The sequence below is a fragment of the Euleptes europaea genome, chromosome 16, assembly GCF_029931775.1.
Source record: "Euleptes europaea isolate rEulEur1 chromosome 16, rEulEur1.hap1, whole genome shotgun sequence".
Taxonomy (NCBI): Eukaryota; Metazoa; Chordata; class Lepidosauria; order Squamata; family Sphaerodactylidae; genus Euleptes; species Euleptes europaea.
The window spans coordinates 27,756,341-27,769,220 of NC_079327.1; the positions used below are offsets into that span (position 1 = coordinate 27,756,341).

Below are 12,880 nucleotides of genomic sequence, written 5' to 3' on the forward strand. Positions count from 1 at the left end.
CTCTCCCTCCTTATCCAGAGACATATGTCCTAGCCCAAGTATGTGTGTTTGAAAGGTGGAGAGCCAGGAGATATGAAGGGGTGACACTAAACATTGGAATGGGTATAAAAAAAAGAGGATGATGTTTGTGGTTCCAGGGAGCTTAGACAAGGTGGGCAGCAGCATGGGAGATCTGAGAACATAAATAGTAGCAGGCCAGGTTCCTAAAGGGGAGATGGGGCAGTGAGGAAAGTCCTATATGAAAAGAGGTAAATGTGAATTAGCAGGCTTGCTGCGATGCATATTGGTGCATATGTGTTTCTCAGGAAAAGGTGTATGATCACACCTGTAAGTGACATCAGGTGCATCCCATCCAAAATGCATTATGACATTTGTTAGGTTGTCAGTTGGAGAGTATAACCACAGGACAGAACTACCGTGGTAGATGACTTCACATAAAAGCAGGACAGCAACCCCTTAGAATTGCAGAAAGGTTATTTTTATAGATTTCCCTTAATATGTGACAGGTGACATTTGTTTTCTCCTGTAGATGAGAATGCCTTCTGTGCGAGACTGAAGGTACTGCATCTTATGACATTGCTCCAGTGTGAGTAAAACTTGCTGTTGACACTGGAGTCATTAGAGTTCAGGGCAAGTTTTGCTTCTGCTTCAATAATGTCACCAGTTGCAGCCCCTTTCATTTCTCCTGTAGAATACTGGGAGGAAGTAAAAAAAGAGCTGCATTCAAGGTCACATTTTGGGCATGCCGCTGGAACTTGTATGAACTGGAAAGGGATTTGTGGTGAGTGGACTAGATTGGGAACACTGGGTCTCTTTAGAGAGACCTGTAGCTGACTTCTTGGGATCCTTGCTGGACTTCTAATGTGTGTATGCTCCTTATAAGACAGGAGAGAATACTGCATTGGAAATCAAAGAGGCTGACGCTGCATTGGCATTTACGTGCATGATGCCAAATATATCAGGCTGTTTTTGCACTGCTTTTATTGTATGAGATTTTAGCAAGTGCATTTGTCTTGCATTGTTTACTCTTTATCGTATGCCTGATGCACATTTTTATGCCTAAATTTTGGGTTATTCGCATGTCTCAGGATATGTTGGAGATGTTTGCTTTATTGTCCTACAGTAACAACTTTGGTCCAACTCAGATGCTGTTCCATAATATTGCTTGCCCTAAACATAGTTTTGAACTCAAACTATAGGTTGGATCCCATGGAAAAGATCTGCACACGCAAAGGGCTGGGAGAGAAGTGATTTTCACTGATTCCATCCTACTGGATCAGCATCCAACTCTCCCCCCCCCCCATGCTGCTTCTGGGGATCTTCTTCCCCCAGAAGCAGATTTTAGGGGCATTTCAGGCTGCAGCAAGAAGGGAAAGACAAGGAAGTTACACTTTTGTGCATGGAAATGTTGAGCTCTCAACAATATAACTGGCAAACCATGGTTTAGAGCTATTTTGTCTGCTTTCATTATCCATCCCATCAGTATTCACATGTATAACTTCTTTCTGTCTCCATGGTGCTGCAGCCTCAGCAGGCAAAACCACGGCTGCTGTGGTTTCTTGATTCAGACATCACACCAAACTATTAGACATGGTTTACAGACCTATTCAAAACCAAGTTCTAGCAAACTAATCATAAATCACTGTTTGTCAGTTCAGACATCACAACAAATCTAATTAAGCGTCCTTAACCATGGGTTGGTATGATGCCTTTATTTTAGAAGTTGTACATTTATACAACATCCTGAACTGAATTATTATGTCAAACAAAAAGTGGCAAACTAGCCAAATCAAGGGCACACAAGGGCACATTTGGCTCTGCCTACAAGTGTAATACTAAGGTCCCATAGTTAATGTAACAACAGCTTGTTGTGGTCTGTTTGAAACTGTATAATTTGACTTGTCTTCTGTCTGTAGTGATTCTGCAAGCATGTTTTTAAAAGAGAGTCAAATGCTTGCCTTATGGCTGAAGTACTTTTGAGCATGTCTCTTCCTTCCTTACAGAAGCCAGCCAGCATAAAATTGTTGAATATACAAACAGTTTACCTCTGTCTGCATCATCTAATGCAAGGTGAGTTACTGTCTGTTCTCATATTATTTAGAAAATCTTTATAAAACATTCTCTTCTTGTTTAAACGCCTTGGCTTGGCTTCTGTTTAAATTATGTAAGGGATTTTAACTTACCACATAGGTATAGCAGCTTGTAAGTTTCTGTTTGTTTTTAAGTGTAGCATGCTTATTTGCTATTATGAATAGCTGATTATGGTGAACCAACATTGTATGTGCACACACACACACACACACACACACACACACACACACATGCTGAGAAACCTTCAGTTTTCTCTTAAATCCTCCCTTGCTACTTTAAAAAAAATATTTCCTGATCTAACATTTTTTTCTTTTATTGCTTTGTTGTAGGGGCTTTTATGCATCCTAAGACATGTAACCCAAGGAAGTTGCTACCTTCATACTAACTGTAGGTCATTGTTAGGATCTGCCATGTTTTTAAAAAACCTACTAGCAACTGGTTTCAGGTTTAGAGAAATTGTGGTTGACAGATGCAGGTGGGTCAATCTGTTCTTCCATGCTGTATCTCAGATGGAAATCACACCTCTAGAGCTGCAGTTTGCTCCAGGGCTGTGTGTATTGTACATGCTTGGGAGGATAGTTTACTTTGGAGGAACAGCATGGAAAGAAATGGTTAAATTCTCCCTTCACCCCTGCTAGTTTGCCTCCAGCCTTCATAATTCATAAGCTTGCAGCATCAATTTTTAAGCACTGGTCACAATAAAATATGTCCTTTCACTCAGATATAGTTAGGGTGGACCTCCTGGGAGCGTTGAGGGCAGGGCAAGGGGAGAAAATGATGTTACACAATATGACAGCATCACTTCCAGGTAAAAACCCATATGTGACATCAATGCATCACATTATGACATTTCTACCCCCCACCCCACCCACATTTCTCCCACCAGCCCAGACACAAGAGTGGGCGGGAGGGATAAGCCACTAGAAGATTGCCCACCCAAAGCGGGCAAACGGTAAGCCTAGATATAGTCAGTGTTAGTGGATTTTGCTTTAATGTCTTTCCTTAATGTACTCTTGCACTTCTTTTGTAAACAGCCCTTCAAGAAATCAAGGAAGGAGTGTCAAAAGACAGGAAGAAAGAAATGCTGATCCCGTAAGTCCTGATGGTTGCGTCACCTCAGCATCGCCAAAGTATCCTGAAAGGGGCAAAGGTATGTCTGTAGTATGTTTTAGTCCTCCCTGGGCATCAAGTATTTCGAAGCGTCAGAAGTTATGGTATGAAACGGTAGCATCATATTTTGCAGTATCAGTTCTTGTGGAAGATACAACCAGCAACGTTTTTTTTAATTACATTTTTATTAGATGTATGGCTAACGTTATCTAGTGATGCTGTTTCATATCTGCTAAAAATTACCTAAATTCTTTGTGGCTTATCTGGCTATTGCCGTAATAATAAAATCATCATAAATTCTTTGTGAAAATGACCAGGATTTTTCTACGTGAACCTATTTTCCTCTTTGGTTTCCATTTCTAGTTTTAAAGCCCATTTAAAGCCCATTTTAAACGCAAAAGATTGCAGAAGATATTAAGCACTTAGATTGTTGTGCTAATTTGATCAAATTTCAATTATTATTTCTTTCCCCCCCCCAAAAAAAAAAACCCTTCATTTGTCTTAACATTGGATAACTTCTGCTTACTTTTGTCTTGTGGGTTCTCCCTCACTTCTCCCATTTTCCTCCTTTTCGTAGAAGATACGATAACTAGTCCTACCTCAGATTGCTCAGCTCTTTCAAAAAAATGCTTCCCATTGCAAGTTTTCCTAACCCAAAAACTCTGTAAGGTAAATCTTAGAAAACAAGACTGTATTTTTGTTCAGACTGTAGCTGTCACTCGCTTTGTGTGCATGCGTATATGTAAACCATTGCAGAAATACCAGGATTTCCAAGATCTAAATTGGTTCTTGCTGTCTCAAAGCTAGGCATCCTAGATTTAGAAAGCCTGGATATGTTCTGAACATTGCAAAAAAAAGCAGAAATTAATCTTGAGGTATGAATTTATCTTGAGTCACCGTGACTTTCAAAAGATTATTTGCTAACAAGTGCCTAGTCTTCTTTTTTTGTGTGAAGTGTCCTCTTGCTAAAGTTCTGGCATGGAGACCTCCACAGAAGTTTAGACATTCGTGCCACATCTACCGGAAATGCTTCTCTTCATGTGTTTAATGTTCAAAATTAATTTGCGAATAGGAATATTAACAGAGTTCTAGAAAAAGATTGTGATGAGACACAGAGAAGAACAGTATCCTCTAATGAAAGCTCAAGGGATTGAAGGTGCCATTGACCATTTACTGGCATTTTGATTTTTGTCACAGGCTTGGTCAGTCTAGCCATCACTGGTTTGATGTGATCCCAGTGAATGTTTCCCTCTACTCCTTCCTTCCTTTTCCAAGGCAAGCTGTTAGATTCTTCAGTCTCTAAAATATCTCCACTGGGTAATGGATGCCGTTCTGTTCCATTCTTGTCCCTGCTTCTACCTTGAACGCAGTTCTTTACTTCCAGAAAACACTGTAGAAGTTATAAGTACTTTGTTAAGAGTGGCTAATCTAAGACCACCAACGGGATAGGGCAGCTAAATGAAACAAATTACAAAAAGCCGAGGTGTGACTCCTCACACTCCAGTAGCTAGCCTGCCGACAGTCTCTTTCACTACCCAGTCAGCCAGAGACCAAGGGACAAGCCTCTAACCCTCCTTGGACTAAGGTCAAGGAAGTCACCCTTGCAAGATAGGATGCTTACAAGGCGAGTTTCAGAAAACAATTAATTTACTAAGATCAAGGAAGTCACCCTTGCAAGATAGGACGCTTTCAAGGCAAGTTTCATATTTGGTTGCCATAGTCAGTAAGGCCAAAGATATTCAGTATTCACACAGGTTAACTAATATTCCACTCTTGACTTGTCAGAAGCAGGGTGCCCTACAGCTAAAGATCAGAGCTAGCCAACAATCCTTCTTCCAGGATCCAGGTATTGATTGTAGAGTTTAGTTTTGCATGAATATAAGTTGAGCCAATACAAAGGGTGGGGTTTAAATATTTAAATGAATAAATAGAATATGAGCCCCGTGACGCAGAGTGGTAAGCTGCAGTACTGCAGTCCAAGCTCTGCTCACGACCCGAGTTCGATCCCGACAGAAGTTGGTTTCAGGTAGCCGGCTCAAGGTTGACTCAGCCTTCCATCCCTCTGAGATCGGTAAAATGAGTACCCAGTTTTCTGGGGGTAAAGGGAAGATGACTGGGGAAGGCACTGGCAAATCACCCCGTAAACAAAGTCTGCCTAGAAAACGTCGGGATGTGACGTCACCCCATGGATCAGGAATGACCCAGTGCTTGCACAGGGGACCCTTACCTTACGTTACCTTTCACACAGCAAAGCTGCAGTCCACTACAAGTGGATCCACTTAACCCATCCTTCCTGAAAATATTTTGTTTTGCTTTTTTTATCGCAGATTGTTCCACTACCTGTTTCTGTTTCCCAATACATACTTAAAGGTGACTTGCATGCTTATCCACCTATTCTTTCTCTTTCTGATTCTTCAGTCTCTCTTTTTCTGTCTTTTTGCCTGTTCATCCTATTGCAGCTTCTCCTACCAGCCTTGACAAAAATACTAAACGGCATGAAGTAAAGAGTGATCCAACTCCTCTGGGTTTGAAAGGTAGAGTGGAACCTACTTTTATATTCCATACTTATTAGGGCCCTGTGGTAATGTGTTGACTGTATTACCAATATCTTTTTCCCCCTCCACTACTACTACTATTACTGGGTGGAAATTTAACACCCTTTATAATCTTTCTTTCTGAGTAAATTGAAAGCCATCATGGATTGCTCTGTCAAAGAAACAATATTTTCCTTCATCTAGTCTACCATTACAGTTGCCACACCGAAGTCACTGGAGCCAGCGTGGTGTAGTGGTTAGGAGTGGTGGACTCTAATCTGGAGAATCAGGTTTGATTCCCCACTCCTCCACATGAGCAGTGGACTCTAATCTGGTGAACTGGGTTGGTTTCCCCACTCGTACACATGAAGTGAAGCCAGCTGGGTGACCTTGGGCTAGTCACAATTCTGTCTGAACTCTCTCAGCCTCAACTACCTCAGAAGGTGTCTTTTGTGGGGAGAGGAAGGGAAGGAGATTGTAAGCCGGTTTGAGTCTCCCTTAAGTGGTAGAGAAAGTCGGCATGTAAAAACCAACTCTTCTTTTAAAGGTACAATAAAAATTAAACATCAATTTATTAAAAAATGAAAATCAGAATTATCATGGCATTGAAAGATTAAGCAAAAGTCCAAAAAGGGCAAATGATATGAAAAGTAGAAAATACAAGACTGTAAGCATTTACTTCAGAAAGCCTCCTTCAGGACTTGCGTTTTAGTCTTTCTTTGTTCAAGCCATTGTTAAAAGGAAGTTAAGCACCTGTTTGAGAAAGAAACAGCCAACAAGGTCCACGGGTACTAATCTTAGCACCTGAAGAGCTCCAAAGGTCTTGCTGGTAGAACACCCGAAAACAAAAGACCTGAAGTTCATTTAAGCCTTTCAAAGGTAATGAAGAAGTTCAGTTAGGATTGAATGGGAAAGCTGGCCTGGAGTCACTGGGAGAAAGAACTGCAGTCTAGCCACCAGCCAGTTGCAAGGAGATATACTGAAGAAGGCAACTTTGAATCAAGCACCTGACCATTAGTTCATTCCACAGAGAGTGCAAAGTGGCCTGGTATAAGAAAGTCCAACTAAAATATTTTACAGCACTCTAGCACAGGGTTGGGGAACGTCAGGCCCGGGGGCTGTTTAAGGCCCGCGAAATCATTTGGTCTGGCCCTTCGTGGGTCCTGGCAGGTCTCTAGCTCAGAAGGATCTAAGACTGGCGATCTGCCCCCTCCCGTGGACAAGAATAGCCTCTATTCAAGGCGGATGTGAGTTTGTTTTGCTAAGAAAATGAACCTTTTTCCCCCTTGCAGAAGAGTCGTTAGCTATGGAGCTGCTAGGACCACCCAAGAAACTGTTTTAACCCTTTCCCACCCGGGCCGTGGAGAAACGTATTCCCTCTGTACTACAAGAGGGTTGGGAGCGGAAGTGGCGACAATAGAGGGGTTAAAGGGGGCAGGGCCAGAATGCGTGCGGGGGGGGGGAGTTCTTAGCCAGTGTGTCCTCATTTCACCCCTTCAGGTGAAGGTAGCAGGAGCCGGCTGTAGAATCCGGCTCCGACCATGTGGAACAGGAGCAACTCCAGTTTGTGGCTGGACGGCTATGCCCAGCTGGTGCAACAGACCATCCTGTGCCACCAGGTGGGCGAGTACGCCACCAGTTGGATGCCTGCTTGCTCGTGAGGCGGGTGCCTGCTTGGGGCTTGGTCGGCTAATTTTAAAGTTGATAATATTGTATGGCCTGCAAATGATGTTATAAATATCCAAATGGCCCTTGGTGGAAAAAAGGTTCCCCATCCCTGCTCTAGCACAACATTTAAGCAAGAATGGAAGCCTCTATTATAAGATGACAAGCACAAAGGAAGGCTGCAGACTAATTAACAGGTGTTAGATAAAACTACTCAAGTAAAAAACAAACAAACCCTGAAGTATCTATAAGTGTGATGTTCTTTTCAGTGTGTCCCATGTGGGGTGGGGACACTTTGGCCCATAGACAAAATATCCAGTCATGGTCAGCCTGATATTTCTAAAATACAGGTAATAGAGGATGGATTGGTGATACCCCCTATGGTATGTTATGTCCCATGCTTTTGTGTTCCGTTGAAAATAAAATATTGAGTCCATTATAGCCTTCCTGAAAAGACTCATTTGACTGGGCTGTGGTAATATTCCTTATTAGTGGCTTCTTTAATTAATTTGGAAGGGGTGTTTGGGGGGTGTTGTGCTGATGTGGAAATCATTCCATTTTAGTGCTGATGTGGAAATTGTTCCGTATCTGCCTTTGCAGGAAAAAACTTTGATTTCATAACATAGTTGACTCATCTGCCAAGAGACTTGTGCAATTCAGAAGTTTCTTCTTTTGGCAGCTTCTATGAAAGTATGTAAAAAACTGGAAAAAAATGTGGAGAAAGGTGTTGCAGTGTATAAATAGTAAATATCATGAGAGGAAAGGGAGAAAAAAGAACATTCTGGCCTTTTATGCAGGTATGTTTCCCCACAGTCAGCCCCACTGCCTTTTCCATCGGTCAGAGGTCGCCTCGCTCTCCCAGCACGTTTTGCCCGCATTTTTCAGATTCTGGCTAAAACAGCATCCTGAAAACGTTGGCAAAGAGCGAGGTGATCTCTGACGGGCAGAAAAGGCACACGTAATCAAAAGGAAGCCCCAAAGCAGTTGGTGGGGCTGACCACGGGGAAACATCCCGGCATAAAAGGCCTCTGTGTGCTGGACAGCTTACTTTGTATTTAACTATGATGGAGCTCCTAATTTCAGCCTCAGAATGAGGGCAGCATCTCAGCTACAGTGTAATGCACTGGGGATTCATTATTCAGTTCTTCCACAGATGCCAGTTCTGTTTTAACATGGAACAGGGCCAAGTGGGTCAGCACTGCTTACCTTGTGCTAGCCGTGCAATGCAGGCAAGGTAATAAATCCCCCCCCCCAGGTCCCATGAAGTTTTGCATGGTGTGGTGTGCTTTGCTGTGAATTTCAACTGCTCAAGGGGGGTCCTTTGCCTCTTCTATGGGATCTGTAAGCCTGATCGGACAGGCAATAATACTTGCTTGAATGAACTAGAGTAAGGAAAAGAAAACCTAGTTATTAACATTTTAGATGTTTATAGCTACAGTTTCCCCCCCCCCATTTATTTTGTTATACCTGCAACACAGGAATCCACTTTGAACTTTTCCTTTCTTGTTAATTGGTGTCATGCTTTGTCAGGGTACCAAACAATTGCTTGTTGTCTTCTCAACAATCTGTGAAGTACATTACAGAGAGCAAGAGAGTTTTCAGAAGTCACCATTGCTCGTCTTCATGGCAGAGCCGGGCCACCAAACCCAATGGCAACTCTCTGTATTATCTTAGGTCAGTGGTTCCCAAACTGTGCTCCACGGAGCACTTGGTGCTCTGTGAAGCATCTCCTAGTGCTACGTGAAGAGACAGGAAAGAAAAATACTACTGTCATTCGGCTTAGTATATAGGTGCTTAGTGCTTCGTGACTAATTTCTCTCCTGAAAAGTGCTCTATGACTCAAAACGTTTGGGAATTGCTGTCTTAGGTCATACTAGCAAAATGCCTATCAGTATGATGGATGTGGGCAACAAAGGGCTTGTATGTTGCAAGGACTGAGTAGGGATGAACTCACAAGATCATCTGAAGATTCCCCTCAGTCAAAGCTGGACCATCCAATGTCAGGGGTGAGGATGGCAGAGGTTGCCTTCGCCATGTCGCTGTTCCCAAATGCAGTAACGGTAACCAGCTATTCATTTTCTATGTGAGAGAATAAAAAGGTGTATTCACACGGGGGAGGCTAAAACTGCCCCTCATATTTCAGTTTGATGAGAAAAAGGAGGTTTTGTCCCTCTCGAAATGGTCTTGTCAATTGCAGCCCATTTATTTTGTTCCAAGCAAAACTTTTCTTATCATTGTACAGCTCTCTTGCTCTCAAGATGGCTCCAAAGGGAATTTATTGTTGTCACAATGTACATTCATATTAAATATAGTTAAATTAGTCCAGGAATCAGTAGAATTGGCTTAAAAGACATCGATCTAACAGCTGGTTGAAGCAGCAAGTTTAAATGGGCTCAATTTCATATAAATGTTGTGCATTTAAATGCCAATAACATTTAACCTGTGTATGTAGTATTTCAAAGCACATGTGTCTGTAGTGTTCACAAACTTCATAGATACTATGAAGATAGAGTTTGATGCAATGCCTAACCCTGTTTTGGTGCTGTGTGAGTGAACCCCAAATGAGCCTTGGCTCTTGCTTTCCATCTTCCATGACTGGCAATTGCCTTCTGTTTCTCAGCCAAGCTATAGTTTACAAAAACCATAAGTAGCCTAGAAACCATAAATACAAACCAGCAACTCATTTGTTTTGACTGAAATCAGCTATTTTCACAAAAATCATTGGTGCTTGCTTATTAGTAATGGTGGACAATTGGTTTATTAAGGCTGGTCTAAAACATCTCAGTCCCTTGATGCCTCTGAAGAAAACGATGGCTGGTCTAGTTCTGAGGACCCACTTAATTCCTCAGATGCAGAGGAAGAAGGAAGAGGAGAAAAAAAACTGGTAAATATCCCCCCCCCCCCCGGTGCCTGGCCACTGTTGGGTTTTATATTTTTAATTGTTTATTGCTGGCTAGTAGATGTAGGTTGAAAATGCATAGCTGTTTTGTCTTGTGATTCTCCTGCGAATGTAGCGAATCTCCGTTGTCATAATGCATGGTTGTCTCCCTCCTGCGGGTGCAACCCACTTCCATTGCAAGACTTCCCCTGGTTTTCCAATCCCAGTTGTCCCGAAAGTAAATAAAGAATTGTGGCAATTGTGAGTGTTTGCTGTTGCATGTTGCACACGGGGTCGATTCCCCTACCTTCCAACACTTCCCCATTCCACTTTCTCCTCCCACTCCTCCCATTTCCCTCTTGGGGAAACTCTGGAACATATCTCCCATTGCCTGGAGTGCTCGTACATCTCCCGAGCGCTCCTTTGTTCTCAATTTTTTTTAAAATAAATTTTTACTTGACAGTATGTCGGTATACCAACTAATCGGATTGGTGTGTGGGGGGGATGCTTCAGTTTTTGAGAAAACACAGCAGTAACAAGAGACGCGGAAGTGGAGCAGTGTGGCTGGGAGCTTTGCCATTGCTCCCCTATACACTCTCTCACACACACCCCTCTGTTGCAGCAGCTGCTGCTGTGAAAGGGCGCACAGTGCAGCTAGGAACGAGAGTAGGGTTCCCCCCTCCCTACCAAGAATGAAGAGGCAGCCCTCCTCCAAGGTCTGCGGGAAGCCTCCTCCCCCCGCAATTGGAGCTCTTGCACTGCCCCAGGGGAACCAGCGCCTGCCTGCCTGCCCCCCTCACTGTTTTTATTTTGCAAAGGCAGAAGGTAAAGACAGATCCGAGAGGAAAGGGGAGGTCTAAAATCGAGGAAGTTTAACGCTGATACGATGGTATACTGGCATGCCGGTATTAAAAAAAAAAAACAAACTCGGTGTTAGGTCAACCCTTGACCAGCATCAACCAATCACAAAACGGTGACAAAAATGATGACCACTCCCCTACTATGCCGCAGAGCTGCGCATGGGAACATTCCTCCCTGATCTTTTGCGGGATTGATGCAGGGCAGAGTTCACCATGCGTTCAGTTTTTTGAACTCGGGATAGAAAAATGTGAGGCATGAGAGGGACAAGCCAGTGACATCCTAGCCATGCATTAATGGCTGTCGTGTGTTTGCTGTTTTGTTTATTGCAACAGCACATCCAATTTGTAAACTGCTTCAGGCTGTGAATGTGTTAAGCGTGTATTTTTAAAGTATATTAAAACATGCTGCATGTTGCTCCTAGCACTCCAGTGGCAGATGGGAATGGATTTGTTTGGTAGGGGAGGACATAAACTAGGTTTTATAAAAAAGCTAATAATATACTGCAGTGTTATTTCCCAAGTAATTTTCAGATGTATGCAAGTTCATACACACGTACACTCTAGCGCCCATCAAAAATAGACAGTGGGGTGGGGGGAGTGGAGAGATCATTTATTTTTGTTCCCATCACAAAATGGTCTTCAGATCTACCTATTTACTTGTCAATGGAAGCCATTTACTTGTATGTCAGAAAGTAAAAGAATAACCCAGGAAGGGAGAAGGGCTAACCCTCCAGCTTATGTCTCATAGTCCAATCTATTTATTCTGTACTGTGGAACACTGTTGAAAGCTGTTCAGAATTTCATAGCTTCATCCTAGGCTTTCTTGATCATACTAAATTGTGACAGAATCATAAGAAGAGGCATTTATGAAGGTTGTGTGGGCATAATTAAGACACCTCCCACCCTGGCCATGAAGCAGCTTCTATATCTTGTTTTTAAGGGGAAATACTCAACATTTAATAAATCCCAAGCACACTCAGAACTTGTATCTTCGTAGAGAACAGCAAATCCCTGTGCACTTGGAAGGCTTAAATTGTTCCCAGGGTTAATGTAACTAGTCAGTCTTTAGTGCCAGGTAGAATCCAATCACAATAAAAAGTAATAATTACTTCATTAATCAGTCACTTTTTGTTTTAAAACAATTGTTGTTTCCCACTTTCTCATGTGTTTAGACTCCTGGTAAATACACTGTTATAGCTGATTATGACAAAGGGGGTTCTGAAGACCTGATGCTGAAAAGTGGAGACTTGGTGCAACTGATCCATGAAGGAGATGACGGGCTTTGGTATGAAGAAGTATCCTTAATCTGATCCCTAACTGTTGTTAAAAGTGTGGCGTATGTGTGGTAGGATGTTGTACTCCTGCTCCCTTAGTAGTAACCAGGGCTTGGAGCTAGTTGGCAAATTATATAATTCTTAACCATGGTTATGGATGTTAGAAGAACATGTTTTTCATAAGAGAGTACTGTGTGGAGGAAGCAAGTGATCTTATTCCCCAAGAGGTGAGGCTGTTACTGTCTCTACAGACTTTCAGGCCATTTATGCTTGGTAATTAGCAGCGCGTTCCAGGCTGAAGTGCCCCACATATTATTATTTTTTAGTTTTTCACACTGAAATGTCATTCAGGAAGTGACTGCGAAGCCGGCACATACCTGCTTCTCATTTCTTAAGAGCCCCTTTAACGCGACCTTTTGTTTTTGCTCCGCCCCCACACCGAAGCATTTACTGAAAGAACCATGAAAA

The 12,880-nt window shown here is 42.6% G+C and overlaps 2 protein-coding genes across 3 annotated transcripts in view; one reads left to right on the top strand and one right to left on the bottom strand.

The window, feature by feature from the left end:
• Positions 1-12,880, bottom strand: part of PCID2 (PCI domain containing 2) — a 279,698-nt gene that overhangs the window by 190,820 nt on the left and 75,998 nt on the right. The window lies entirely within an intron of this gene.
• The window catches only part of MCF2L (MCF.2 cell line derived transforming sequence like), a 130,721-nt gene that overhangs the window by 116,341 nt on the left and 1,500 nt on the right, over positions 1-12,880 (top strand). Inside the window, exons 25-29 of one of the 2 annotated variants that reach the window (XM_056862003.1) lie at positions 2,004-2,070; positions 3,126-3,241; positions 5,661-5,735; positions 10,166-10,284; positions 12,311-12,423. In XM_056862003.1, the coding sequence (XP_056717981.1) occupies positions 2,004-2,070; positions 3,126-3,241; positions 5,661-5,735; positions 10,166-10,284; positions 12,311-12,423 (490 nt within the window). The remainder of the gene's footprint in view (positions 1-2,003; positions 2,071-3,125; positions 3,242-5,660; positions 5,736-10,165; positions 10,285-12,310; positions 12,424-12,880) is intronic. The other variant, XM_056862004.1, reaches the window with a different exon arrangement.